Here is a 26,860-nt window from a genome sequence, read left to right on the forward strand (position 1 = left end):
TGCCCCCTGGTCACGTGTGTCCGGGCAGCAGCCTATAGGCAGCCGCCTTGCTGCGCGGGGCCCGGGGAAAGGAAGTGCCCGCTGCCCGGTGTCCGCCGCCGGCCCCTCGGCCTCCGCCGCCCCGGTATGCGCTGAGCCGCCCCGCGGCGCCGAGCCGCCCCTCCGAGGTCAGCGGGGAAGGGGCTGGGGGGGGTGGTGCCGGTGGTGCCGGTGGTGCCCGTGGTGCCCGTGGTGCCCGTGGTGCCGGTGGTGCCCGTGGTGCCGGTGGTGTCCGTGGTGTCCGTGGTGTCCGTGGTGTCCGTGGTGTCCGTGGTGTCCGTGGTGTCCGTGGTGCCCGTGGTGCCCGTGGTGCCGGTGGTGTCCGTGGTGTCCGTGGTGTCCGTGGTGTCCGTGGTGCCGGTGGTGTCCGTGGTGCCGGTGGTGTCCGTGGTGCCGGTGGTGCCCGTGGTGCCCGTGGTGCCCGTGGTGCCCGTGGTGCCCGTGGTGTCCGTGGTGTCCGTGGTGCCGGTGCCGCCACACGGGGAGGCCTGAGGGGAGGTGGGGGGGGCGCGGTTGCCATGGCGACCCCGTCCTCCCGCTGCCAGGCCCTGCCCGGGAGGCTCCGGTTGTAGCAGCGCGGGTGTGAGGGGCAAACGGAGCCGTTGTGCCCCGGGTGTGTGTGAGGGGCTGGGGGAGGAGTGGTTTGGGGTGAGGGTGCTGAGCCCCTGGGTGCCCCCTGGAGCTGTGGCTGCCCCATCCCTGGCGGTGCTGAAGGTTTGGATGGGGCTTGGAGCACCCTGGGCTGGGGGAGGGGTCCGTGACCATCCAGGGGGGGCACTGGATGGGCTTTAAGGTCCCTCCAACCCAACCGGTTCCACGATCCCATGATCTGGGTTATTAACCCACAGCAGCCCCTGTGCTGGAGGTGTGGGGTTCCCGCAGAGGAGGCTGATCCCGGGTTTGGGGGTGACACGGGGGGGTCCTGCAGCTCCTCCCTCTGCTGGTGCCTTCCGAGGGGCTGTGGGCAGGGGCTGCGTGTCCTGCTCCTCCCTTCTGGGGCTGGGTGGCCCTGGGGAGGGGGTTTCATAGAATCCTAGAATGGGCTGGGTTGGAAGGGACCTCGGAGATCATCAAGTCCAACCCTTGATCCACTCCCGCTGCAGTTACTTCCCTTCTGTCTGGGGGGTGGTTATAAGTCTGGGGGGGCTATGAATGCTCGCAGGGTGTTCAGGAGGCTGGGGCCAGCCCTTCAGTGGGGCTCTGGGACAGGGCACGAGGAAAGGGGCACAAAGCTGAGCACAGGGAGTTCTATAACGTGAGGAGCATCCCCTTCACTTTGAGGTGGCCAGAAGGGTGGTGGGGTCTTCATCCCTGGAGACATCCAGAACCCCCCTGGACACCTCTTCTGGCAGGGGGGGATCTTCTAGAGGTCCCTTCCAGCCCCAGCACTCTGTGATTCTGTGACTCTGTCACATGTTGCCAGATCCAGCTCTGCCTGGGTCACAGCCCCCCCAGCCAGCTCCCAGCAGCCTGGCAGAACATCCCTGGGAAGCAGCCTGGAGAGCCTGAGCAGGGAGGAAGGAGTCACTCAGCCTCCTTCCAAAGCAATGTCTGGGGAATGCAGGCAGGCTCAAATTCCCCTTGTCTTTGTGCCACCCCAGCCCGAATTTCTGGCTTTTTTTTTTTTTTTTTTTTTTTTTTTTAAAAATCACTCTGTACCTTTTCTGCACAAGTGTTTGCTTATAATCCCAAAACAGAAGCAGGCCTGCACGTCCCAGGAGTTCTCTGGGGCTTTGTTTTGTTTCCTGCTCCTGTAGGAAGGTTGCAGGGTTGCATTTGCTCTCTCCTCAGTGGAGCTGCTTGTTGTAAAGGTGTCCCTGCCCTTCTGACCCCTCCCAGAGCTGCTGTCACAAAGCAGATTTTCTCTTCTGCATCTTAACAAGAGAAGATTTAACAGCAAAACCCTCTTAGAGCTCCTTGGTGGCTGTTCCCTGGAGGGCTGGGTGTATGTGGGGCAGCAGGGAGCTTCCTCTGGGTACCAGCTCCTGGGAAATCTGGGGCTTCAGGAAGGAGGGATCTGGAGCTGTGGGGTAAAAGAAGAGCCCAGGAGGTGAGTGGCGTGCAGCACACTGACACTGCTGCTGCTGGAAGGCTGAGGAGCCAAACCTCAGGTGTGGAGAGGATCAGGGATACACAAGTGTAAAGGGATTCCACTGAAGTGTTTTCATTTCAGATGAGTAACTGCTGCTTGCAGAGCAGGTAGGGCTGCACCTCACCCTTCCTTGTTTTTAATATCCTTGTGGGATCTGTTTCCAGCCCTGCTCCTTGATGGCAGGAGGCCAGGGTGTCAGGTACTGTGACCCTGTGGTTTTGGCTTTCAGGCTCTTCCTCCTGGAGTGTTCACACCTCAGCTGGGGTGCTGAAGAAGAGCAGAGCTGGGGTGCAGTGTGGGGTGAGCCTCTGGGAGCAGGGCTGGATGCCAGGAAGGGTTTTCCCAAGGTGTGTGTGGCAGTGCTGCCTCCCTGGCTCTCCGAGCCCCTCGTGTTCTGCCCAGGTTCTTGTGGGTGGCCACAGGAGGGAGGTTTGGGATCCAGTGTCCTCGTTTGGTGCAGGAATGGCAGCACAGTGCAGGGGCTGTGTCCTCACTGCCACTGGGCTTGGTGGCACTGGGAAGGAGGACGTGGAGTGAAGCCAGCTCAGGCCCTTTGCTTACCTCAAAGTTTCCTTTATTAATTGCTCAGTTTTTATACTCAGGAAGACACAATTATTCTGTTAATTACCTGGGGGCACCCGAGGCTTCCCTGGTGCAGCTGCCTTATCCAGCCCCAAGGCCACTTCCCTTCTCCCAGGGGCTGGGATCCATCCAGCTTTCCTCCCAGCACACTGTTCACTGTTCTTCCCTCTGGGAGCACACTGCTCATGCCTGGATTTACTGGGGAAGGAAGGAAGCCCAGGCACTGACAGACTCCTTTCTCCAGAGTGATGTCCCCAGAGGAGACTGATGGGTGCTGGGCTGTGCTCTGGGGACAAAGGGACCTGCAGGGCTGGCACCCACTCCTCAGGGTGCTGCAGCCTGGGAGGCTGCTCAGGGGCAGTGGCTGTGTGCTGAAATAATGAGGAAGGGGCTGAAATAATGAGGAGGGGGCTGAAATAATGAGAAAGGCAAAGTCTGGAGCCTTGTGCTCCAAGTCTTGAGCTTGTGTTTGTCCCTCAGAGAGCTCCAAGGCTCAGTGCCTGTGCTCCTAGTAAAAATTACAGAAAAATGTCAAGCCTGGATCTAAAGGTGTTGTGGGCTGTTGTGAAATGCTGTCATCTAAGCATCAGAGCCTGTTTCCAGCCACATTATTGCATTATTTTCAGATCAAGGCACAAAATCAGTCATTTTGTCCTGGATTTCTCATGAAGTGCTTTGCTTACCCCAAAAACCTTCTCCTCTGGGAATCATTGGTGGCAGTTTTGGGCAGCACTCCTGTGGGATGTGAGGAATCCATCCCCATCCTGCTCCAGACTATCAGCTCCAAGCTCCAGCTGTTTGCACAACGTGCCAGAATCCAGGAGAAACCCCATCCTTGTTCACTGCTCATCCTATGTGAGCCTGCATGGGATTCCTGGAAGGAGCAGGAGCATTAGATGGAATAAACAGAGCAGAACTAAGAGCATCTCCAGGTCCTGCAGACACAGCAGGGATGGTTGTGTTGGCATGGGCAGCCTGTTCACCACCTCAGCTTTCCAGTTGCCCCTTTGGGTGCAAAGGAGCTGCTCTGAGCCCAGGCAGGGGCAAGAGGTTTCCTCCTCACCATTCCAAGGTGGATTAACCCCCAAAGGCTGCTTCCTACCAATTTTTTTTAACCCTGTGACCAGACTTGAAGTGCATAGGTAAGCATTTAAATATCTTTTAAAACCTGGCTCCTGATTCTTTGATAATGTTGCCCTAAGTCCTGAGATCCAAAGCAATGGATTTGTGATGTTTTTCAAATCCAGTTGGAATTCTATTCCATTAAATAAAAGGAGCTTGGTAACAGGAGCATCCGTGTGGAACACTCCCTGCAAGATCAGTAACCTCAAAATGCAGTGAGCTTAAAATGAAATGCAGAAGGGAAATCCTTGCTGCTTTGGAATTAGAGCTTTGGCTGGTTCAGATGGAATGGTTTAATGGAAATCAAATCCCCAGTGCCAGATGGCAGAAGGAAGAGAGTCAGAGCTGGGAGAACTCCCACTGGTGCTCTGGGAGTGATCCTGCCCAGAGCAGAGCAGAGGTTGTGGCTGGTCTGGGTGCAGTGTTGCTCCATCACTCCTGCATTTTGAGTAGCTCTTAAAATTCCCTCTGGGCTTTGCCTCATCCTGTTTTACAAGGGAGAGGATGCTAGGGGTGATTAATTTTTGGTTTTTTTCCCTGGGAATGTTGCCTGGTTGGGCACAGATGGCACACCCAGGGTTTGGGGAGGGCACCAGGGGTAGGCAGAGCTCTGGCCCCTCCGTGCAGATCTTCCAGGGGCATCCTCCTGCCTGGGTTTGTGCCAGGCAGGTCCCCTGCTCCTGGAAACCAAACCCCTGCCTGCAGTGCTGCCCCAAAGCCTCAGGGGCAGCACTTCCTGAGCTGTAAAAATCTGTAAAAATCCCCCAGCCTGCCACTGGCTTTCTGTGTTCTTTCTGCAGCTTTGCTTCTTTCTGTTCAGGGTGGATTGATTTAAATTAGCTTTTAAATTGGAAAGGAAAAGATGGACTTCCACCTAGCTTTGTTCCTGCAGGTGTGGGAGATTCCTTCATTTTTGGTTTTTGTGTATTTGAAGCCAATAAACCCTTACTGGATATGTCATAAAAATGTATAAAAATTATTCCAGTTGGTATTCATTTAGCTTCAGTCTTAAATTACCTTGCTTTTATTCTGCCTGGACACTGTGATGTTTTTTGCCGGATGATAAAAATTTGGGGGATTTCATGAGCTTACCTGGATGGAAGCTGCAGTCCAACCAAAAGCAGTTGGAAATGGCATGGTGTGATTGCTCATTGCCCAAGCCCAAGGTGTTTTCACAGGGAGCACGAGGAGAAGCATGGTTAAAACATGTCTCATAGCTCCAAACAAGGGAAATCTTGACTTGTTGAACCACTTGCCTTGGCTTTTGGGAGGTCTGGAACTGCTCAAGGGATTTTCAAAAGCATTTAAGCAGCTTCCTGCCAAATTCTAGTAAGCATTGGGCTTCATCTTGATCTGAACACCTTGCTGGATGAAAAGTGCTGGTTGAGTGTGGCTGCCTCAGCTTCTCTAGAAAGATGGCATTGTGTTGATTTTCCTCACTTCTTTTTTACACAACAGTTCTAAGAGGGAAAGAAAATTTCCTGCTTTTGGGAAAAGCCCATTCACAGGCTCTCCTGCAGGGCAGGGGCAGGGCCAGGGCCAGGTGAGTGTCTTAAACTTCCTTTAAACGTGGAGGAGGCTCAGTGGGGTCACAGGATGCCAAGCAGGGGGAGCCATTCCCTGCAGACACAGCCAGGGCTGGGACACAGCTGCCTGAATTCCAGAAGAATTGCCCTGTCCAGCAGAGCAGTCATGGATTGTTTTGCTGAGGGCTGGCTTCAGCTCCAGGATAATGCAGAATGCTTGCCCAGCTCTTTGGGAATATCATGTTAAACAGAACTAATCCTCACAAGAATGTGTCCCGGGCTGGCTCTGCCTCTCCTGCAGCAGCAGCAGCAGCAGCAGCAGCAGCAGCTGGCTCAGCCTGCTCCCAGGCTCTGCCTTTTCTGCTCATTAGCAAAAGCACAGCTCTGTCTCCAGGCTTTCCTTTCTCTCCAGTTTATCAGTGCTGGGAGGAGGTGCTGCCTTGCAGCAGGATCAAAACTTCTCAAGGATAATAAAAAGTATGAGCAGGAGGCCTTGCTGCTGCCAGCCTGAGTGCTGCTTGCTGCCCACTCAGGAGGTGATGGAGTGGGACTTGGAGCCTCTCCATGGCTGCACCTGCCTGCTTGCTCCTTTTTCCTCTGATTTTTCCCCTCAGGAAGCCCGTGCTGTGCTGCTCTGGCCAAGCACTCCTGGGCTGCAGGTGATTGTTTTGCCCTCACTTCCTGATCTGGTGGAGGGGTCACTGCTGGGAAATGGTTCAGCCAAGGGGCCAGGAGGGGTGGGGAGGGCAGGCAGGGGCTGGTGGTGTGTGCAGCATGGGGTGCAGACCCAAAGCCTGGCCTCGGAGGGCTGGAGCCAATTCTAGGGGTGTAAAACTAATTTTAAAAGGCCCAGGAAGGAGTAGTGGTTTTTGTGGGTGCTGCTTTGAAACTACCATCTGGAATCTGCTCAGGAAACAGCCACAGTCCCAGAACAGGCTGTGAAATAGCTGTGCTTCTTTTTGAGGGTTTCTTTGGAGAAGATCAGGCAGTCCCTGGCAGTGTGTGGATTCCCTGGGATCCCCTTCTGGGGGCAGTTTGTAGGATCAGGCAGTGGGGGGGAAGCTGGTTGTGGGAAGGATCCTTTGCTTGAAGACCCTCACCCGGGGTCACTTTTCCCAAGATGGAGGTGAATGCCTTTGGAGCTCTGCTCTCCTGAAGCATTTTCCCTTTCTTTCTGCCTGCATGGGAGAAGGGCTGGCAGGGATTTCCCTGGCTCACTGAACCTCTCTCCTGCTGGGATGGTGTTTGGGGTGTCCCAGGCTGCAGATCTGGACTGACACAGCACAGGGGCAGCTGCTGGGCCTCTGCCTGCCCTGTGTCTGCAGGGCCTCTGCTCAGGGTCTGTTCTTCATGCACACAGCTGCCCTAGGAATGGTTTTACAGCCCCCTCAGTCACTGATTGCTCCTTCCCCTCCAGTGCCTCATGAAACAGAGGCTGCAGGCAGCTGGGGAAGTGTCCTGTGTGTGGTCAGCAGGGCTGGTGGTGCTGTGGTGAGAGAAGAGGGGTTTGGGATTTCTGTATTTGGATGCTCTCTGCTGGGCTGGAAGGAGCTGCAGCACTTCAGGGTGAGGGGAAATGGCACCAGATCCCATCTCACCACGAGGGGTTGAACAAAATGAACATTTTGGCTTCAAATCCTCAGCGTTTGTACTACCTGGAGATGAGTGGGCTGTGTAAGAGGACTTGATAAATGTTCTTCCAGCAGGGCTCCCTTTTTAAGCTGTTCAGTTTTGTTTTAGCAAGGTGCTGGTCCTGCACAGGCCTTGGGAGAGCTCCATGCATCCTAAGGTACCCCTGGCACACAGATGTTTGGGAATGTTTTTGGGAATGCTCCTGGCCAGGCAGCAGCGTGGCTGGGGCAGTCCCTGAGCTGCTGCTGGGGTTACTGCTGCCCCTTGTGCTTCACCTCTTTAGAAAACTCATTCTGGGCATCAAAAGGGCTTTTACTGACACAGGGAAGGTGCTGCTGCCTGCAGCTGGGTGAAGCTGAGAGGCAGAGGCTGTGCTGGGCTGTCCCTGAGGTGCTGCTTTTCCTGCAGGTGTGAATGACAGAGGAGGTGCCCCCGACTGCACTGACCGAGGTGAACCTGCGTCTGCTCTGCCACGATGACATAGACACTGTCAAACAGCTCTGTGGAGACTGGTTCCCCATTGAGTACGTTCCTGGGATGGGGTGGAGGGGGTGGGCATGGAGAAACCCTGCACTGGTCCCCTCCAGAGCTCTGCAGCCACCTGGGTTGCTGCTGGGACAGCAGCGGGTTCTGAATCCTTGATGTGCTGTGGTGGTGGTGGTGGTGGTGGTGCTCCTGTTCATGGCCCTTTGCTGCCTGTCCTGCTGGGTCCCTACAGCCACCAGGAAGCTGCTGCACACAGATTTTGGCAGAAAAATGGGGTTTGTGATTAAGGGAGTGGATGAGGGAAGGGCTGTGTCTGAGCTGGGGAAAAGGAGAGCATTCCTGTGCCTGTCCTGGAGCACATGCAGAGCAAGCATCCTCGGGGCTGAACTCTGACTCTGAAATACATCAGTGCAGGGTAATTTCCCTTTAATAGCTGCAAAAGGGGGAGGAGAGCTGGAGGCTGGTGCTGTTGATTTTTATTTTTTTAACCAATATTTTTCTCACATGAAAATCAGAATAACGAGACCCTCGCTCTCAGAGGAGGGCAGATGGGTCTCACATTTAAAAATAACCTGCTAAAGCTGGAAGTGAAAGCTCTGGGCAATGAATGTCAGATGCAAACGTGGCTGTCTCAGCAAGGCAGGAGGCTGTTCCAGGAGCAGCCCACGGTACCAAATGGGACACAGCAGCTCTGGGGTGTTCATTGCTACCACTCAGCATGTGAAAACTTCCTAACCCAGATCTGATGGAATAAGTTACATTAGTAGCAGAGGAAGAGCCCCAGATGGGCACCTGGCTGAGCTGCCTGTGTGTCCTTGCAGACAGCAGTGTCCCCCCCCATGCTCTCCTGTGAAACCTCTTGGCCTGCAGTTCCAGGGACTGGCAGTTTTCCTGCTTCCTGCCCAGCAGCACTTCAGCACAACGTTGGCTGTAGTGCTGGCTGCTCCTGTGGGCTCTGCCTCCCCAAATATTCCTGGTTTTCCTTCCTTCCCAGGTACCCTGACTCATGGTACCGAGACATCACCTCCAACAAGAAGTTCTTTTCCCTCGCAGCCACCTACAGAGGCTCCATTGTGGGAATGATAGTGGCAGAGATCAAGAGCAGAACAAAGGTGCATAAAGAGGTATGTATGCTGCTGAGCTGCCTGCACTGGGAGGCAATCCACTGGGATTAACCCTGATGGAACCAGTCTGGGGTATTGTTTTCCATCCAGACACTTACAGTCTTGAGTTAATTTAAGAACTGGAGAACTTGCTGATGTCCAGCTGTGGATGGGGTGTGTCTGCACACCTGAGAACCTGGGACCACAGTGTCCTCTGGGGCTGGGCAGCTCAAAGGGAGTGTGGAGCTGCTGCCTGGCTCTTCCCTGCCTGGGCATGGCTGCTGGGGAGCTCTGGGGAGAAGAAACCTCTTCCTTCCTCACATAAAGCTGGAACTTCTGGGGCTGCCCTGTGCCAGTCAGCCCTCTGACTCCCTGCAGAAACTGCTCCCTTTCCACGGAGGCTGTTGAGCAGAAAGCAGAGGCTTTTTGCCTGCAGGAAGCTGGGGATGCAGGGAGAGCAGCTGGGAGGGACAACCCAGGGTGGCAGAGAGGTGAAGAGGAGCTGGGCACTGCAGACTGTGTGGAAAACCACCAGGGGGTTAGTGCAGGGAAAACAGCAGAGGCAGGTGGGTTAAAAACAGCAGCAGGGGCATTGCAGTGAGTGTGACTTCTAAAGGGTCAGCAGGGTTCTGGTGAAACAGGGATCTTAACAGCTGCAGGAACAGTGAGTGTGCAGTGCACGGGTCTCTCCTCTCCAGCCAGCTGGCTGCACCTCAGAGCTGCTCAGTCAGAAACTGCATCTTCAGCAGTTGTGACAAAAGGCTCCTGTTCCAGCCACTCTGGAAGCCAGGGGCTTATTCAGACACTGCTGCAGCAGACTCAGCCTGCAGGACATGCTCCTGCTCCCCAGAGATCTCCAGCTGACACAGAGCTCAGAGGGAGTGTGCAGGCACTGAGGGCTGGTCCTGGGTTGGTTGAGATCTGATGTGTAACTCTGAATTGGTACTTTGAGTCCTTCCTTGTAAAGAAAGCAAAAAATACCTAAGCTCACAGGTAAAGTATAGACCAGGCTTTGTGTTCCCCATCTATGAAAGCAGGAATAACCCCTAAGGAATAAAACTTGGTGTCTTTAACTCCCTACATCCTTTCCAGAAGCTTCAGCTAAGACTGTTCAGTGCAGAGACATTTCCTGCTCTAGCCTTGATTTCAGAGCTCCCAGGGCAGGGTTCCTGCCTTCTCCTCCTGCAGATATCCTCCTAAATAACTTGTCATCTCTCTGTGCAGGATGGAGACATCCTAGCTTCCAGCTTTCCCGTGGACACTCAAGTTGCTTACATCCTCAGTCTTGGAGTGGTGAAGGAGTTCAGAAAGCATGGAATAGGTAAGATGGTGCTGAGTGACAACTGTGTTGCTGTCACTTGCCAGGGGTGCTGCTGGCAGGGGCTGCAGGAACTCCACCATTTCAGTGCTGTTCCCTTGGGAGATCAGCACCCAGTGGGTGGCCTGTGCCAGCAGGTGGGAAGGTGATGCACTCCCATCCCCTTCTTGGTGGTAATGGGGCTGCACTGATGTGTTTTTACTGCAGGAGGCCCATGACAATGGGCAGGTGTTCCCAAAGGGCTTTGTCCCTCTTGTTCCCACCCAAAACTTGTACCCCTGCTGTCGAGACTGGCTGAAGGACCAGGACTTCACCCTGGAGCAGGATCTGAAGGGATTTTCTTTCCTGGGTATCAGAAGCCTGGTCCCTGGGGCAGAAATTAAAGCTGTTTTTACCCTTCCATCTTCCCACTTCAAGAGGTAGAACAAAGGGTTAGAAAAAGGCAAAGGGAACTGCAAGAGGAGTGTACCCTGGACCTGATTAAATCTGTCAAATGCTGCACAGATCAGCTCTGAATGAATCCCTGCTGCCACATGCAGCAGTTTTGCAGCCAGTTGAAAATCCTGCAGTCAGGAGGGCTTCTCTCTGCTTAGAGCAGGATGTGTTTTGTCATCAAATAAGTTCCCTTCTGGTGCAATTGACTTAATTGCACCAGATTGAGATCTTTGATCTGCAGAAGGATACAAGCCAGGTTTGGCAGCCTGGCCCAGGGTTGCACATCAGGAGTCTCTTCAGTGGATACAGGTGTAGCTTCTCTTCTTTGACTCCTCCCTTCTCCCCAGTTGTGTTTTGGGGGTTACAAACTGATGGAAAGCAGAAGGAAATGGACAGGAGAGCCCTCAGAGGGAGCAGTGTATTTAAAACCTGCACTGGAATGCTGCTGGGGGTAAATGTTCTGTACAAAGAGCTTCCACAGGATAATATTCAGAGAGATGGTGAAGGGCTCTTCTGTTCTGTGGAGTTGTGGCTGTTTTGAGTCCCCTCTCAGTTTCCAAATCTTTTTTTTTTTTTTTTTTTTCCAGCTTCATCTTGCTGGAATTTTTTCCTTTTTGAGTGTCAGCATTTCCTGTATCCATCACATCTAGACAGCCACACTGCTGTGCTCTCTCAAAACCTTTGGACTTGTCCCTCATAGCAAAGCAGCCTAAAGAAGTTGCTGCCTGCTGCTGCTTTTCCTGGGACCTTTCTCTTGAGGGTTTTTCTATTTGTGTTTGAAGCTGAAGCCTTTCATGCAGGAGGCTTTTCACTCCAGACATACTTTTAAGCACTAAAGCTCTGTTTTTTCTCTAGCAGACCTGAAAAGGCTTTGGTTTCTCTGCTGTTAAACCAGAGGGCAGTGAGATTTCTGTGAGGCAGAGGACTGGAACACCTCATAACAAAATTCAGCTGCTCCCCCATCTCTTTGCTTCCTTTTTGTGCTTTTGTGCTTGCTGATCTAAATCCTCACCAAGAAACAGGAGATACTCTGACCATGGAGTCAGAGCTGTTGACTGAAACCCTCTGGGTCCTGCTGAGTCCTCCCTGCTCTGGGAATTGTGAAACAGCAGCATGAATTTCTGTTTGCATTGGCTGAGCTGGTTCTTCAGCCTTTTGTTATCACACCTGATGGCAGAAGTTCCCTTGCAGGTTTCCCTGGGTCCTTTGTGCCATTTGTGGTGGTTTGGATGAGCCTCCAGGTCTTGTCTCTTGGGGCTGGAGTACCCTCTGTGCCCTTCTCTGGTTTCTCCTGCTGCCCAGTGGCTGCAGTGAGGCTATGCCACAGCTCTCCTCCTTAGAAGGGATCTTAAAATCCTCCCAATTCTTGGATTTTAATTCAAGTTCAGCAGACGCAGTGCAGTAACCTGCTTGTGAAGTCTTGTTTTGACCCTCTGCTGCTTTAAATGGCTTGAAAATAAAAATGTGATGGTAGAGATACCATTGGAAGTGAGTCACTGGGAGCTGCCTGGCTGGGGATGGGCACTGCTGGCAGATTCCCCTCTCTGCCTCAGCTTTGTGGTTCCTGAATCTAAGCTCTGTGTCTTTACAAAATCCCTTTGGTGGAGCCACACTCACAGGAGCAGTGAGAATCCCACTCAGACCAGGTAGTGGGGTCTTGTTAAATCCCTCAAGAGGGTCTGTGAGACCTGGGTGGGCTCTGGGGTCTCCAAGCTCTTGGAGCCACCCCTGCATGGAGGCTGGGGGCAGATCCTGGCTGCCCAGAGAAGGCAGCTGCCTGGTGCCATTCTGCTGCTCTTTCCTTCAACAGGTTCCCTCTTGCTTGAAAGTTTAAAAGACCACATCTCAACAACTGCCCAGGATCACTGCAAAGCCATCTACCTGCACGTCCTCACCACCAACAACACAGCAATAAACTTCTATGAGAACAGAGACTTTAAGCAGCACCACTACCTGCCCTATTACTATTCCATCCGGGGGGTCCTCAAAGATGGTTTTACCTACGTGCTGTACATCAATGGTGGGCACCCACCCTGGACAATCTTATATCCTTTGCCTTCAGCCAGGGCTGCAGGGCAGCAGGTAGCAGACACCATGCTGAATGTTTGAGGTTAAAACCAGCAATTTAGCCAAGTGTGAGCTGGCTGGGTCTGGGGATCCGTGCTTGCTCTGCCGTGGGTTTCATCTGGGGCTGGAAGGAAGGGGATGGCAGAGGAGTTTGACAGCTTGTGCCCCAGCTGCCCTGGCCCCTCGGGGACAGCTCAGGGAGGGGGTGCAGGGTGGCACCACTGGAGCACCTTGGGTGCCAACCAGAGTGCTTGGTGGGCACTGGCTTGTGCAGTGCAGGGTTTGGCCCTTGGTCTTATTTCCTGTGGGCTGGGATCCCCCCTGTGACCTGGCCTGGATCTGAGCAGCCTGCTCTCAAACTGACCTGAGAGATTTTTTTCAGGTTGGTGAATCACAGGGAGGAAACCTGAGCTTTCCTGGGTGTAGCTGCTCAGTCCCAGCCTCTCCAGGCAGGCACACGGATTGCTGGCCCCACAGGAGCTTGCTGTGGAGTACAAAAGAAACCAGCAGATCCTTAGAGGAGGTATTTCCCACACAATTAGGAGCCAACATTCCCAAATGGGAATGTTCACAGTGCAAAGCAGACCTGCTTTTGATGGAAGGGAGCAGGGAATTCATACAAGGAGCAGCTCCCTCTGGCCTGGGCTGGGGAGGGGGGTCTCTTTAGGGAGGGAGTGCTGGTCCACAGAGTATTTTTAAGTTCTTTCTGAAATGTTGCTGCCCTTAACTGATGGCCACTGACTACCTGCAGCACATTGGATCCACACTAGCCAGCCTGAGCCCCTGTTCCATTCCCCAGAGGATATACAGACAGGCCCAGAGCCTCCTCTGCAGCCTCCTGCCCTGGTCTGGCATTTCTGCCAAGAGTGGCATCGAGTACAGCAGGACAATGTGACTGGGTCAGAGCTGCACAGAAAGCAAAGGTGAGTCCCTGGGGGAAAGCTCCAGGCTCTGCCCAAGGCTGCCAGGGACAGGGTGGCACTGCCCCTCGGTCACTTTGTGGGGACAGCCAGCCAGCCAGGGCTGCAGCCATGCCCGTGCAGTGCTGTGCTGCCTGGGGAGACTCCTCTTGGTTTCATTTGAAGGGAATTTGATCTCTGGAGCCCGGCAGCCTGAGCCTGTCCCTGCTCAGCCTCTCCTCCTCCCTGCCTGCCAGACCCACGTCCTCCCTCCTGTGTCCCAGCAAAGGAGCTGGCAGTCCCCTTGCTGCCACTTACATTGCAGGTCCCCTACAACCCGGGCTTCAGGGCTCCCAGATAGATCTGAAGAGCCCCGTGAGTCCCTCAGACAGCTGCTGCCTTTTGTCTTTCCCCAGGATTGTGTTTCCTTCCACCCCCTGAACCATCCGGCTCTGCGCTGCTCCCACTGATGATGATGATGATGGCTCTTGGTCAGTGACCCCACCCCTGGCTGGGACTCCTCGTTCCACAGGTTGGCTGAGATTTGGCAGCCTCTTCACCCATGGGTGCTGCAGCCCTGCCTGACCCCCGTGGCCTGGAGCCCCCGGGTGCTGCCCGGGCTGAGGGTCCCCGGTGTCACCCGTCTGTGTGCATGTTGCACTGTCCCCACTCCCCCTTCCCTGCCCTCTGCCTTGTCCCTGTCTGTATCCATGATGTAGAGGGGGGTGGGGTTGCTGCTTCCACACCACAGCTACAGCTGGCAGCCTGAGTGCTGGGGCTGAACCTGCACTGACCAAGTAAGTCCCCTGGCAGGGGGGGACACGGGAGGGAAAGGCTGGAGCAGGGCAAGGGAACGGGGAGCAAGGATCATGTCCAGGTCCTGCCAGGTCAGCTGCTTCCAGGTGCTTCCCATGAAACAGCCCGGGCCTGGCACCCTCTGGAGTGAGGCACAAAGCAGCATCTGATGGAGGATGCACCCAGTAGAAGGCAGGGAATGAAACTGCTATTTCATAGTGAAATATATATATTATACTGTACAGATCTTTCTGCCTTTGTCCAAGCTGGAATGCAGCAGGGGAGGGGAGCTGGGAGGGCACAGAGCCAAAGCCCTTCCCCACTGCATCTCCTGCCCCTGGGGCAGGGCTGGACTCCTGCAGACCCTCTGCAAGGGTCACCCCACCTTTTCCTTGCTGAGGGGAACCCCCCAGCTGCCTCAGGCAGGGTCTGGGCAGCACCTGAGGGCAGTGCTGCTGTTCCCTCACGTTTTGGGGTGTGAGCAGAGCAGGTCTGGGCTGTGGCCCCTGTGTGCAGGCAGCAGGGAGATGACACAGATTGGGATTAGATTTAGAAAAGAAAAACAGAGCAGGTGGAGACCTTGGAGCCCTGGTGACTGTACAGAGTCACATCAGTGGGTGTAAAGTGGGAGTTGGTCACTAACAGGGTGCAGGAGGTGAGGGTGCTGCAAGTGGGACTGGGCTGGTCCCCCACAGGATGGGGTGAGCTCCCTGCTCTGCCCGGGGCTGCCACACTGCCTGGTTTTTTGAGCAGTAGACAGCTCTGCAGGGAGGTGCTGGTCCCTCTCCTTGGAGATGTTCAGCAGTGACTGACAAAAGAAGGGAAAAAAAAATAAAAATCCTGTTTCCATGAGGCCAGTCAAGCTTGGAGCCACGGGAGTTCCATGCATGGGCTGCCTGGGCCTTGCTCTGAGCACACACCCAGTGCTCCTTCCCCCCTTCCTGGTGTCCCCTTTTCCCCTCACACACAGCTATTGGTTTATATGGCTCTTTAGCAATTCAGGCCCCAGGGTTTCATCAGCACTTGCTTCCTCTGGACCATAATGATTATTGTTTTTCTCTCCTGGTTGCTTGGGACTAAGGTTTTTCCCCCCTGCCCTGTTTCCATCCTGCCTGGTCCATAACCCAGCACCACAGCTGTGGGACCTGAGCATGCTCTGTGTCCTCCTGCCCCCCTGTCCTCTGAGGTGTCACCCATGTCCCCACCTCAGAGGCCCTTATTTATTGAAGAGTGCTGTGCTGCCACTCTCAGCCTCTCTAAACCTCCATTAAAGCAAATCTCTTTTCCCAGTAGTTTGTCTGCACAGCCTGTGACCAGCTGCACCAGCACCTCCCCCTGACCCTGCTGCTGGGAGCTGCTGCTGCTCCAGCCAGGATGAGCTGGGAGCAGGGAGAGGATCCCTCCCAGCACAGCCCCTGGGGCTGTGGGGCTGAGGACTGTACCAAGGCTCAGCTGAAACCCCTCACCCTGCAGGGCCCCAGGCCCCCTTGCCTGCTGGGGAGAGGGTACCCCTGACACCCACCCCCCCTGTGACACAGCCAGGCCCCTGCTGCACTCCCTTGGGTGCAGCTGCCATTTTGAAGCTACCAACAGCAAAAGTCTGGCAAGGGCTTGGGGCAATGCCACCCCCTGGGCTATCACCTCTCCCCCCAGTGAGGGGCTGCCAGCCCCCCTACAGCACCTCCAGCTCCAGCCCTGTAGAGCCCAGCAGGGAGCAGAGCCCCAGAGCTTTGGGTGGCCACGAGCTGTGCCAGCACTGAAGAAGCACCCTGGCTGCACAGCGTTCAGCAAAGCCATTTATTCTGCTTTCCTGCTCCCACAGATCTCCGGGTTGAAACCCACATGAGCACCCCCAGGCCCCAGAGGGAACTCAGGGTACACCAGCACCCTAAGCCTGGCTGCCCAGGCTGGCAGAGGGGCTTGTTGGCAGCCCTGTCCCCAGGCTGTGCCTGCTGCACGCACAGCACGGGGAGTTTAAAAAAAATAAAACGTTCTGTTCCTTAGAAAGGGAGCGGGGAGGTGACGTTGGGAGCGGCGCGTCCCTGAAATCAAAGGGAGATCCTAAGGCTGCGGCGCCCGCACGAGAGCTCTGCGGGGGCCCCTGGGCTGATCTGGGAAGCTTCCTAGAGTTTAATGGCCATAAAAATTCATCACTTTCCCCTGCTTCAAACCCAAACCCTCCCAGCCGGGCGGTGGAAATCGCGTGGGCAGCGACGGCAGCCAGCGACGGGTTGGAAAGGTAGAAGAAAGTCTCTCATCTCACCCACTTTTAATGGATGGGGGCGGCGGGGCCCTCACTCCATGGGCTCTGCCCCCACCACCTGCTCCCCCGCCGCCTGCTCCCCCAGCCCCGCCGCCTGCTCCCCGGCCACCGCCGACAGCTGCTCCGACACTGCCTGAGCCTCCAGCCCGGCCGCCGCCTGCTCCTCAGCCTGCAGCCCTGCCTGGTTCTCTGCCCTCTCTGTGAACTCGTTGCCCGTTTTACCGGGGGCCATCAGCTCGTTGCCCGCCTTCCCGGCGTGGGGGTTCCCCCCGGCGTGGTCGATGCCCGCCGGCTTCTTCGGCTTCTGCGTGGCGGCCACCGCCTCGGCCAGCTTCTCCTCGGGCACCATGTTCAAGATCTTCAGGGCGAAGAGCAGCTGGAATTTGGCGGTTCCGACGAAGGAGTTGGCCAGGAAGTTGGGCAGCCCGCCCATGCGGTCCTTCTGGGTGTAGAGGGGCACGCGGACCATGCCCATCACCTGCAACGGCACCCGGAGCAGCTCAGCAGGGACCGCGGCAGCACCAGACCCCCCCCCCACCCCAACGCCCCCTCTGCCCCCACACCCTCACCCCAGCTCCCAGCCAGCCCCGACCCCGGCCAAATCCTGCCCAACCCGTGCCACCTCCTCGCCCTCGCCTGCCTGCCCCAGCCCAGCTGAAGCCCCCTCCCCGCCGGCCCTGCTCTCCCTGCCCAGCCCGGCCCTGGCTCCGTTCCCCCTCCAGCCCTTTTGGAGGGATCCCGCTGCCCCAGGCCCCTACGGGGAGCCCCGCTTCCCCCTCCGGCCCCTGCCCTGCCTGGGAACACCCCGGCTCGCCCCACACGTCCCCCTCGACCACACCACAGCCCAAAGGCCAACCACCTCTGCTCAGGGAGCTGCCAAAACCCACCGAGCACCTTAAGGGGGGGAGGGGAGGGGAGGGGGAGGGGGTTCGGGGAGACCCTCACGCTGTGCCCCGGGGCGTCAGCCCGACCCAGCGACCCGGGAGGACGTCGCCTCCCTCCCGACTCGGGTTAGAGCAACACATCACCGCACCGAGCGTCGCGATTCCGGTCCAGGTCACTCAGCCCAGGGCGGGGGGAGACGCCCACCAGACGCCGGACGGACCTCACACCCGTGTCCCGAGGCTGAGCGGGGAAGCGGGGGGCTCTTCCCTCGGGCGTGAGGGCGCTCACGGGGACGGCCGGAGCCGGAGCTCGCTACGCTCCGGAGCCCGAGACACGACCCCGGCCAAGAGCCAGAGACCTCCTAACGCCGGCGCCCCGGGGAGGTGCAGGGCACCCGCCGCCGGGAGCTCTACGTGCGGTGCATTCCCCCGCCGGGCTGGGCAGCCCCGCAGACCTAGGAGGGAAGCCGGGGGTAAGGCCGAGAGCTCCGCACGCCCCCTCGCCGGTGCCCCACCTCCAGCCCGTGGTCTCGGGAATGCACCGCGCTGATCTCGATGGTGTGCAGCTCCTCCAGGGTCAGCTGCCTGGCGTAGAAGTGCGCGACCACGCGGTGTGGCCCCTCTGTCAGGTGCGAGCACAGATAATCAGCTTCCGTCAGGCGCACACAGCCCAAACCCAAGCCCAGCACCCGATTCAGACCGTCCTCCAGGGACCAGTAACGGCGATCCACGAACCCCCCGGGAAAGCCCAGCAGTCCGTCAAATCGCATCTGCATCTGCAATAGAGGCGCAGGGTGTTAATGGGGCTCGGCGGGGCCCCGGGGGGGGCTCGGGAGGGAGGAAGGACACGGCGGGAGCCCCGCGGGGGGCGAGGAGAAAGAGAAGTCGGGGGCGAGGGCGCCCCGGAGGCCGCCGCGGAGGAGCGCGGAGAAAGCCCTCCCGGCTCGTCCAGGACCGTTCACCGACACCGAGCGCTCGCCGGGGAGCCGAGGCGGCTCCGCCCCGCCCGCGCAGCCGGGGGGTCCCGGGGGGGGGGGCTTTCCCCCCGGGCCAAGCCTGACGCTACCGCCCTGCTCCGGAACTCCCGCACAGCCGGGGCCCGCCTTCCCGCAGCCCGCCCTCCCCCCACGGACCCCGCGGCCCGCCCCGACCCATCCCGAGGGCCCGCCCGCTCCCCCTGCTCCCGGCCCCCTTCCACCGGCCCGGTCCCGCAGCCCTCCCGCCCCCCGCCCGCCCCCTTCCCTCACCAGCACGGCGTAGCGCAGCGGGATGCGGCCGAACAGCATGCCCGGGTTGGGCGCGTACAGCATGGCGTGGCAGGAGTGGCTCCAGCCCGGGCCCAGCCGCATCGCCTCGTACCGCGTCAGCGGCTTCAGCTCGGGTACCCCCGGCACCCCCAGCGTGGGCAGCGGCGGCAGCGCCGCGGTTCCCGCCGGCAGGGGCCCGATGGCCGCCATCGCGCCCAAGGCCGCCATCGCCTCGCCGCCCGCCCCGGGAGAACGCTCTGCGCAGGCGCGGCGGACGGAGCCGCGCGGGGGCGGGACCGGCGGTCGCCGCGGCCAATGGGATCGCGCCGCGCGCCGAGTGACCAATGGGCGCTCGGCGGCTCCCGCAGAACCTCCCGCCCGCCCTCGGCGCGGCGGCCAATGGGAGGGGGCGCTGAGGCGCGTGGCGCAAGCCATATTGGGTAAGAGCCGCGCCGAGGGGCTCGGCCAATCAGATCAAAGCTGAGCCGCAGCGTGCCGAACAGCACGGCGGGAGGCCCCGCCCACCCCCCCACCCCATTGGCCAACAGCCCTGTCCGTCATCACTCGCCCCGCCCACGCGCCCCGGTCTCACGTTTACCTCACGACGCTCCGCGCAGTCCCGCTCCCCTCCTCCCTTCACACACACGGCTCGGGGCTGCTCCACGGGTTTATTACTACAAACATCGAGGGGAAAAAGGGGGGGCGAGCCCCGGGACCCGCCGCAGAAGCAGAACAAGGCACACGGCGTGGGCAGCGCCGGGCTCCGCAGGGCACTTTGAGGGGACCCCCTCGGAACTTTGCGACAGCAAAGGGCTGTGCTTGGTGTGTACAAAATATACAACGGTAGTGTCCTTCATCTGCCGATTTGAACCCCAAAAATACCCACCCCAACCCCCCCCCCCCCCCCCCTTTGTAAAAAGAGGCCGCCGGCTCTCTCTCTGCCCACACCGCCAAGGAACATGCACGTCTTTTTGTTGGTTTTTTTTTTAAAAAAAAAAAAAAAACAACAAAACCAAAAAGCTTGAAAACCCCAAGAGGCCGGGCTGCTGGATCTCGGGGGCGGTGAGGAGATTTTGTGCTGGGAGGAAAAGGGGAGGAGGGGGAAAAAAAAAGAATCTGGGGGTCCGGCCCCGCTCATGAGAGGCTTTGCTCGTCCTCCAGGTGAAGACGTGTCTGCTCGAAGAGAAGGGGCTGCGTGGGGCTGCCGGTGCCTCGGCCAGGGGGAGTTTTGGTGAAGTCTGATGAGCCTGAAAGAGGAAAAAGGGATTTGGGTTCAGCCTTAGAGCTAAGGAGAACAACACCCCCCAACCCCCTGCCACCCCCTGAGACAGGGCTGGAGCCCACCAGCTGCATCATCCCTCTGCCAGGGCTGGGATGTGGGAGGCAAAGGGGATGTGGTGTATCCTGGTGTATCCTGGTGCCCAGCAGGCAGCAGAGCCCTGGCCCAGGAGCTGGTGGGGAGGGATGGGAGTTTCTGCCCTGCCTGGGGTCCTGGCACTGGGGGGACAGCAGGGACCCCCTGTGGGTGCAGGATGCTGATGCCAGGAATGGGAACGGAGCCGGGACACAGCCAGAAAGAGCAGGTTAGGTGGTTTGCTGCTCCCTCCTTCCCTGATCGCCAGGATCAGTCCCATCCTTGCTCTCTCCCAGCCCTCCCCAGAGGGCTCCTGCTGCCCCCACACGCCAGCCACGGGTAAGAAGAACGAGAAGACATACCAGCTTACTCCTCTATACCAATAGAGCAGGAATCGGGACCCAGTGCTGCCCAAGACAGGAGGGAGGAAGGCAGACAGAGAGGGAAGGAGACATTAGAGAGGTGCTCAGAGCAGGCTGTGACTCTACAGAAGAAAACAGGCTGCAACAACAGTGGTCAGGGGGAGGACAGCACGGTGTCCCAGGGTCCCCACGGCCCTTCCTGCTGTGCCACAGCAGCAGAGAGCTGTCCCCTGTCCCCCCTGACAGCTCAGCCTCCCAGAGCCCGGTTCTGATGGTTCCCCTCGGCCCTGATGGTTCCCCAGGGGCACGGGCTGGGGGCGGGCACTGGGGGCCACTGTCACATAAAGGGTGCCCCCGAGTGGCACTGCAGCCCGGAGAGAAGAAGGGAGGGAAAGGACAGAGACAAAAAGGGTGAGGGAGGAGAAAAGAGAAGGGGACACAAGTTACCTCTGTTATCCCCCCTCGCCCACAGCTCCTCTCAGGGAGGCAGCAGCTCCAGGCAGTCCCCGTCCCATCCCAAGGGACAAGCAGCCCGGGCAGCACAGGCTGCCTGCAGGCAGGAACACAGCCTCCCCCCGCACGCCTTGGGCCCCTCGGCCATCACCCGGCGGGGCAGGAGTCGGCACAGTGCCTCAGCCCCGCAGCACAGCACACACTACCTGGCAGGCAGACATCCACCGCGGGCTCGCTCTCCGGCTGGGTCAGCCCCCGCCGCTCCCCGCAGCCGCCGTCCTGCAGCACGTCCTCCACCGAGGGTGGGCGGTGACCTGCAGAGAGCACAGCCCCTCAGCCCCCAGCCGCCCCCAGCCCCCCCAGCTCTGCAGGACGGGCTGAAATCTTCCTCCTCAGGAAGCTCCCCCGGGGGCCGGGCACCCCCAGCCCCGCGCAGAGGTTTCGGGTGAGCCGGGTGGTGGTGCCAAAGGGTCAGCTCTGCACCCGGCATCCCCTCCCACCCTGTTCCCATCCCCTCTGGATGATGCCTGAGCACCAGGGACCCGTCCCAAGGACACTGGGACACATTCTGCTGGGTTTGTGGATTTTGTTCCTCCGCTTCCCAGGAGAAGCTGGGGGGATACCAGGGGCTGGTGAAGCACAGCAGCTCAGGGATGGGTTTGTGGGGCTGGCTGTGTCTGAACTCCTGTTTTCCCTCCTCAGCTGTCCCTGTCCCACCCCAGCAGAGCTGGACACCAAGATGAAGTCTGTCTGTCCCCGTGGCCAGGAGCACACTCACCCTGCTGCAACGACGAGGCCTCCTCTATCTCCTCCTCAGGCACACTCTGTAAGAAGGAACACCAGAGGTTATTCCCAGCAGGCTGGGGCTCCTGCTGCCCTTGTCCCCTCCTCTGGCTCTCTCCAGTGAGCTGGGCTGGGGCCACAACTTGTCAGCAGGGGCTGCACATCAGTGCTGTGCCATCACAGCCCAGGACAAAGGAGGTTTGCAGGCAACAGGGGTGGGTGCTGGAAGCCGAAGGCCAAGCTTGGGTCAGCTCTGCTGTGCCTGCAGCCAGGTGGCTTTCAAACCCCTCAGCTCCCAGAGACACAGCAGGGGCACAGCCACCACCTTCCCCAGGGAGCCCAGCAAGTCAATGAAGGCAGCAGAGACCACGCTAACGAGGCTGCTCATGCTAACGAGCTCTGCTTCACCTGGCCCCTGAGGAAGCCACCTCTCCTGTCCCTCCCCCCCAGAGCCCTGGCTCAGAGCAGCCTCCCCAGCAGAGCACACTCACTTCTGGAGGGTTGGTCTCCCTGAGGCCCAGCTCACCCCCCCCCAGTGCTGGCTGTGAGTCCGAGTCCTCGGAGAGCTTCTCTTCATCCTCCTCATGGATTGGGGACGAGGGAGAGCGGAGTGCGCTGCGGGAAGAGAAACTCTGCTTGCAGGGAGCTGCAGGCCCTGGTGGATTTGGTGACAGCAGCTCAAGCTGTCCCCACCTCTGCTCTGTCCCTCCACCAGCAGCACAAGCAGGAGCTCAAACTCTGGAGCTAAATTTCACCAGGGCCCTCTAGTATCAGCTACACAGAGAACAGAGGCAAGAGGCAAGCGGGGCTCCAGCCATGTGGAAAGCAAGAGGCTCAGGTCCCACACTGCTCCTCACACTTCAGAGGCTCCTTCCCAGGGGGAAATTTGGAATGGAGCACAGAGGAGTGCCAGGAACAAGCCCAGTGGGACACATACAGCCCCACAGGGAGAGGGAAAGGGCACTGCCTGCTCCATGGCACCCACACCTACACCCCCCAGCACGAGCTGTCAGGAGAGGCTTCAGTCAACAGCTCCAGGATCTCAACTCAGCATCCTGTGCTCTGCAATTCAGGTCACTTCTCCCCCTGATTTACTTCTGGGGAACTCCACGGAAAGGTAGAACCCAACAAGGTCTGGATGCCAAACACAAATTGAGGGATAAACTGCATCAAAAGGAAACGTTTCCATCCAGAGTCTGGATTAAATTCTCCTCATTAAAAACCCTCTTCCTTTTGGTGCCAAGCCCTCAGGGTGTGCAGGAGGAGTGCCCATCCCCATGCTGACCTGTCTGGAGATTTGCTCCTCTTGCCCTTTTGGTGGCTGCTCTCCACAGTTCTGTCCATCCCGGCGTGGGGCCGGGCTGCAGGTGGCATCCCATCCACCACCCCGGAGTAGGTGACTTCATCATAGAGAGGAGCTGACGGGATGGAGGGGGAGACTGAGCGCAGCCCATTCAGTGCTTCCAGCAGGGAAATGGGCTCATAGCCCGGGGGGATGTTGTCAGAGCTCTGTGGGGGAGACACACAGGGGGTGTTAAACCCTCACCAGGCTGGAAGCCCCCTTGGGAAGGAGAGGCTCTGCTGCACCCCAAACTGCACCTCCCACGCCGCGCTCCCCACAGCCACCTCTCCAGAGAGCCTCAGCCACACATTCCCCCTGGGCTCTACCTGCTGATGCTCCAGGCAAGATTCCAGAGCAAAGCTTGAGAGCCCTCAGCAAGCTGGGTACTCCACCTGCCCTACTGTGAGGAGCCAGACAAGGAGGGTGAGAAAGCAGGCTCCTAACAAAGCTGCTAGGAAATACACTTGGATTTTTTCCTCCTTAGAAGTTCCTCCGATGGCTCAGAGACCTTTCCCAACAAACACCCCCCTTCTGCTGCACACCCTGGTGCATTTCACAGCACCACAGAGTCCCTGAGGGAGCTGTAGGAAGGCAGAACGTGTGCACCAGCTGAGGGCTGCTCCTCAGAGCCTGCACACTCACACTTCTCCCATGGACTCAGCCCTTCAGCTGCTAAAGCTGCCCCTGAAGCTGCCCCTCTGCACAGGCACCTCTGCTAAAAGGTAGGAGACAGACCACAGAACCACTGACCCTTTGGGGGAGGGCAAAGCAACACCAATTCCCATCCCCTCTTTAACTCACTAAGCTGGCAAAGGGATCCTTCTAAAGCCATGAAACCAACACTGGTTTAACTCCAAAAACCTTCCCGATCCCCAAGGTCCTCTGGAGTTGATGGTAAATGGGGTTTCTGCTGCCACCCAGCAGGCAGCTCAGCCCAGCCCAAACAAAGAGGCAAGAAAGCAGCAGTCCAGGCTTCCATTAAATGAAGCTGTTTCAGCCCTGCAGCCCCAGGGAGGTGGCTCTATGCTGTCCCTAAGATGCACGTGGCTGCTGAGCCTGGCCATGAACTCCTGTAGCTTCTCTTCCTGCTTGAAACCCCAATGCCCAGCTGCAGCTGAGCCTGCCCAGCAACATGCTCCAACCCCACCATGAATCTGGGCTGACTGCTGATCTGCCTCACTTGTGGTCCCCAGATATGATGGGGAGGAAAGAAGGGGTGGAACCTGGGCTCAGGCACCAACCCACATCCCCCAAGCGTTGCTCTTGGGATGGTTTTGAGCTTGCCCTGCAGGCCTCAGCTGGGAAGGAACCGGTTCCCAGCTGCTGCCATCTGCAGGCGGTGGGACCAAAAGCCATCTCCAGAAACATTCCATCTGCAGACAGCAGCTCGGAGGTGCTGGTTTGTGGATAGGAAACTCAGGAAGACAAAACCCCCTGGCTCGTGTTTGGGATGTTTCCTCCTGGCTGTGAAGACCGAGGCCTGAGGGTTCACAGGCTGTGGGGGCAGCTCAGAGCCTGGAGGGCTCAGGATTTCTCAGCCTGGCTGCAAGTTACTGAGGTTCCCAACAGCCCTGAAAGCCACAGCTCCCTCCTCAGATCCTGACCTCTACACCTCCCCTAGAGCCCCCTGCTTCAGCAAGGACAGACAGAGGGTACAAAAAGACCCCACCTGGTTTGGGCCCTCCCTCACTTTTCCTGGTTCCTGGTGCCCTCCAGAGCCATCCCTGCTGTTCCCAGCACAGCATTCCAGCTACAGGCTCACTCCAGCTCAGTGAGTGCCCAGCACAAGCAGCTCCATCCTTGTGTAAAACCAGCCCAGCCCCCTGCAGGAGTGCCAGACCTGCTCCCACCTCTGGGCTGCAAACCAGACCAAGATGTGCCCAAGCCAGACAGCCACGGGGATGAGACAAGTGCAAGGAGGCTTCAGGGAGAGCCAAGGGGCCAGCAGCTTGCCCACACTCCTACAGAAACATCTTGGCCAGGAGCTATAAAACAGCCAGGCCCAGGACCTGGGGACAGCCCCTGAGAGTCAGCAGCAGAGCCTTGGGACAAGCTGCTGCCATCTTGCTGATTCCCCAGCAGGTAACAAGGGAGGTGAGTGATGGTCTGTGCAGGGGGTGTGTGCCACCAACCACTGCCAGGGGGGCAGCAGGTCAAACCCAGCCTGTGAGACAGCCCTGGTGTGTGTGTGTGACAGGTCCACGTGCTGGTGACACTGCTGGCAAAGAATTGCTGCAGGAGCAAACCAAGGCCACTTACTGTTCCCCTTCTAGGCTTCCTGCTGGGCAGGGTGACAGTGCCCACTTTGAGGGGTTTAAAGGGACACTGCCAAGAGAAAACCACGTTGTAAGGAAGTTGTTTCTTGAGGTCAGTGACAGGAAGAGTCACACAGCTCTAAACCCTCCCCTTTCCCCAGCTCTGCCATGCTCAGAGGCTGCCACTTCTCTGCTGGGACAGACCCTGAGAAAACTTCCCAGGCTGAGGTTTCTGTGGATTTGTTTCCTCCAGAAGACAGGAGGCTGACAACAGTCACACTGCCAAACCCCACCAGGACTGAGAGGCTGCAGTGCTCAGGAGACCCTTGGACCAGGGCCCCTCCTGAGGTCCTGGGGACATCAGCCAGCACAACCTGCCAGCCCAGGCTGAGAGCAGCACCCAGGCTGTGTCCCTGGGGTGGGGAGGTACTTACAGAGTGCTCATCGTGGTCAACACTCTGTGCCAGGACAGGGCTGAAGGACACTGGTGACAGAGCCCCTGGCTTCTTCCTCACAGCCCGGATCTGCAGCAGGGCACGGAAGGCTAGGGGAGAACAGCAGGCAGGTGAGCACAGAGCCAGGGAGCAGCAGGCTGTGCCAGAGCTCCCAGGAAGGTGGGACACACCAAAGCCAAGCACCAAGTCTGGCTTCTTGTGATCAGTCTGTGCTGGGGAAGAGCACAGGGTGTCTGAGCAGAGCCCTCCCGGAGCCTGCAGGGACTGAGGGGAATCCCGGGAAGCAGCGGGTGGGGGTGTCCCGGGGCTGAGCAGACACTCCCGCAGGCTCCAGGGAATCCCGGGAAGCAGCGGGTGTCCCGGGGCTGAGCAGACACTCCCGCAGGCTCCAGGGAATCCCGGGAAGCAGCGGGTGTCCCGGGGCTGAGCAGACACTCACGCAGCCTGCAGATGGGGCAGTTGTTGGCCTGGTAGCGCAGGGTGTCGGCACAGGAGTTGCAGAGGCAGAGGTGCCTGCAGGGCAGGATCAGGGTGTCCCGCAGGTCTGACAGGCACACCACGCACTCGTTGCTGTTGTCGCTGTTCTCGTCATCCGAGGGCTGCAAGGAGAGGCAAGGAGAGGCTGTGACAAAGTGCCAAGGGACTCTGGAGCCTGGGGAAAATTCCCACCCAAAAGACCCCGGGAGAGCTGGCATCCTCCTGCTGCAGCTCCCAGGGGGGGGTTTCTGACAAAGAGCAGGCTCCAGCCCTGCCACAGAAACCCCTTCCCCGGGGCTCTGCTCTGAGCTGACTGCAGGCAGAGGGGAGGACACTGTCCCCTGAGGGATGGCAGAGCTGTCCCCACACCCCAGAGCCAGGCTGCCTGCAGGAGCACCCTGGGGGCAGTGATCCCCACAGCTGAGGGGCATCATGCCCGGGGTCCTGCCTGCCAGCCCAGGGCCCCCAGGGCTAGCAGAGGGCAGACCACGGGCAACCTTGGGGCAAACAGGACACACAGAAGCTGCTGCCACAGCCACACCCAGCCTGACAACGATGGCAGCCAAGCCAGCCTGCCCCATCACATGCCCTCCCCATCCTTTTTGGGAGGCAGGGAGGGCAGGATTTCTGCTTTCCCATTCATTTGGTTTGCAAAGTATACTGGGAAGAACAAAACTGGCCCTGGGCTACTTGTCTGATGGGCCACAAATCTGTGACTGCTGACCAAGAGAACCATCACAAGACCACGGAGGACCCAAACAGAAGCCTCTTAAATAACACCCCGTGGAAGAAAACTCTTTGAGATGACTTCTCCCTCCTGCCTCTCTGGGGGGACCTCTTGGCACAGGCAGAGAGCTCACAGCTTTGGGCAGGACTCTGCAGTGCTCGG

The 26,860-nt window shown here is 58.3% G+C and overlaps 3 protein-coding genes across 11 annotated transcripts in view; 1 reads left to right on the forward strand and 2 right to left on the reverse strand.

The window, feature by feature from the left end:
• The first annotated feature begins 106 nt into the window (after positions 1 to 106).
• On the forward strand, positions 107 to 15,385 carry NAA60 (N-alpha-acetyltransferase 60, NatF catalytic subunit). Of its 2 annotated transcripts, none has more exons than XM_071761179.1 (7): positions 107 to 167; positions 7,402 to 7,517; positions 8,474 to 8,603; positions 9,807 to 9,903; positions 12,146 to 12,380; positions 13,141 to 13,325; positions 13,718 to 15,385. In XM_071761179.1, exons 2-6 carry the CDS (start codon positions 7,408 to 7,410, stop codon positions 13,295 to 13,297), a joined length of 729 nt encoding a protein of 242 aa, XP_071617280.1. In that variant the 5' UTR covers positions 107 to 167; positions 7,402 to 7,407; the 3' UTR covers positions 13,298 to 13,325; positions 13,718 to 15,385. The 2 variants fall into 2 exon arrangements, with proteins under 2 accessions (XP_071617280.1, XP_071617281.1); XM_071761180.1 differs by lacking the exon at positions 107 to 167 and adding an exon at positions 577 to 652.
• Positions 15,386 to 15,879: 494 nt separating this feature from the next.
• Positions 15,880 to 18,760, reverse strand: NUDT16L1 (nudix hydrolase 16 like 1). Of its 3 annotated transcripts, XM_071761177.1 has the most exons (4): positions 18,491 to 18,760; positions 17,944 to 18,019; positions 17,759 to 17,865; positions 15,880 to 16,837 (listed from the first exon to the last, which is right to left on the reverse strand). In XM_071761177.1, the coding sequence occupies exons 1-4, from the start codon at positions 18,716 to 18,718 to the stop codon at positions 16,391 to 16,393; spliced, it is 858 nt and encodes a 285-aa protein (XP_071617278.1). In that variant the 5' UTR covers positions 18,719 to 18,760; the 3' UTR covers positions 15,880 to 16,390. The 3 variants fall into 3 exon arrangements, with proteins under 3 accessions (XP_071617278.1, XP_071617277.1, XP_071617279.1); XM_071761176.1 differs by having other exon boundaries at positions 17,759 to 18,019; positions 18,491 to 18,758; XM_071761178.1 differs by lacking the exons at positions 17,759 to 17,865; positions 17,944 to 18,019.
• Positions 18,761 to 19,382: 622 nt separating this feature from the next.
• The window catches only part of MGRN1 (mahogunin ring finger 1), a 34,244-nt gene continuing 26,766 nt past the window's right edge, over positions 19,383 to 26,860 (reverse strand). The window contains exons 10-18 of one of the 6 annotated variants that reach the window (XM_071761171.1): positions 25,934 to 26,093; positions 25,474 to 25,583; positions 25,044 to 25,109; positions 22,728 to 22,951; positions 21,934 to 22,057; positions 21,438 to 21,483; positions 20,866 to 20,973; positions 20,207 to 20,251; positions 19,598 to 19,737 (exon numbers count right to left, since the gene is read on the reverse strand). In XM_071761171.1, coding sequence (XP_071617272.1) covers positions 20,211 to 20,251; positions 20,866 to 20,973; positions 21,438 to 21,483; positions 21,934 to 22,057; positions 22,728 to 22,951; positions 25,044 to 25,109; positions 25,474 to 25,583; positions 25,934 to 26,093 — 879 coding nt within the window. In that variant the 3' untranslated portion in view covers positions 19,598 to 19,737; positions 20,207 to 20,210. Of the gene's footprint in view, positions 19,738 to 20,206; positions 20,252 to 20,853; positions 20,974 to 21,437; positions 21,484 to 21,933; positions 22,058 to 22,727; positions 22,952 to 25,043; positions 25,110 to 25,473; positions 25,584 to 25,933; positions 26,094 to 26,860 lie in introns of all 6 variants that reach the window. The other 5 variants (XM_071761168.1, XM_071761172.1, XM_071761174.1 and 2 more) reach the window with 5 other exon arrangements.

This window comes from Heliangelus exortis, chromosome 17 (genome assembly GCF_036169615.1).
Source record: "Heliangelus exortis chromosome 17, bHelExo1.hap1, whole genome shotgun sequence".
In the NCBI taxonomy this organism is placed as follows: domain Eukaryota; kingdom Metazoa; phylum Chordata; class Aves; order Apodiformes; family Trochilidae; genus Heliangelus; species Heliangelus exortis.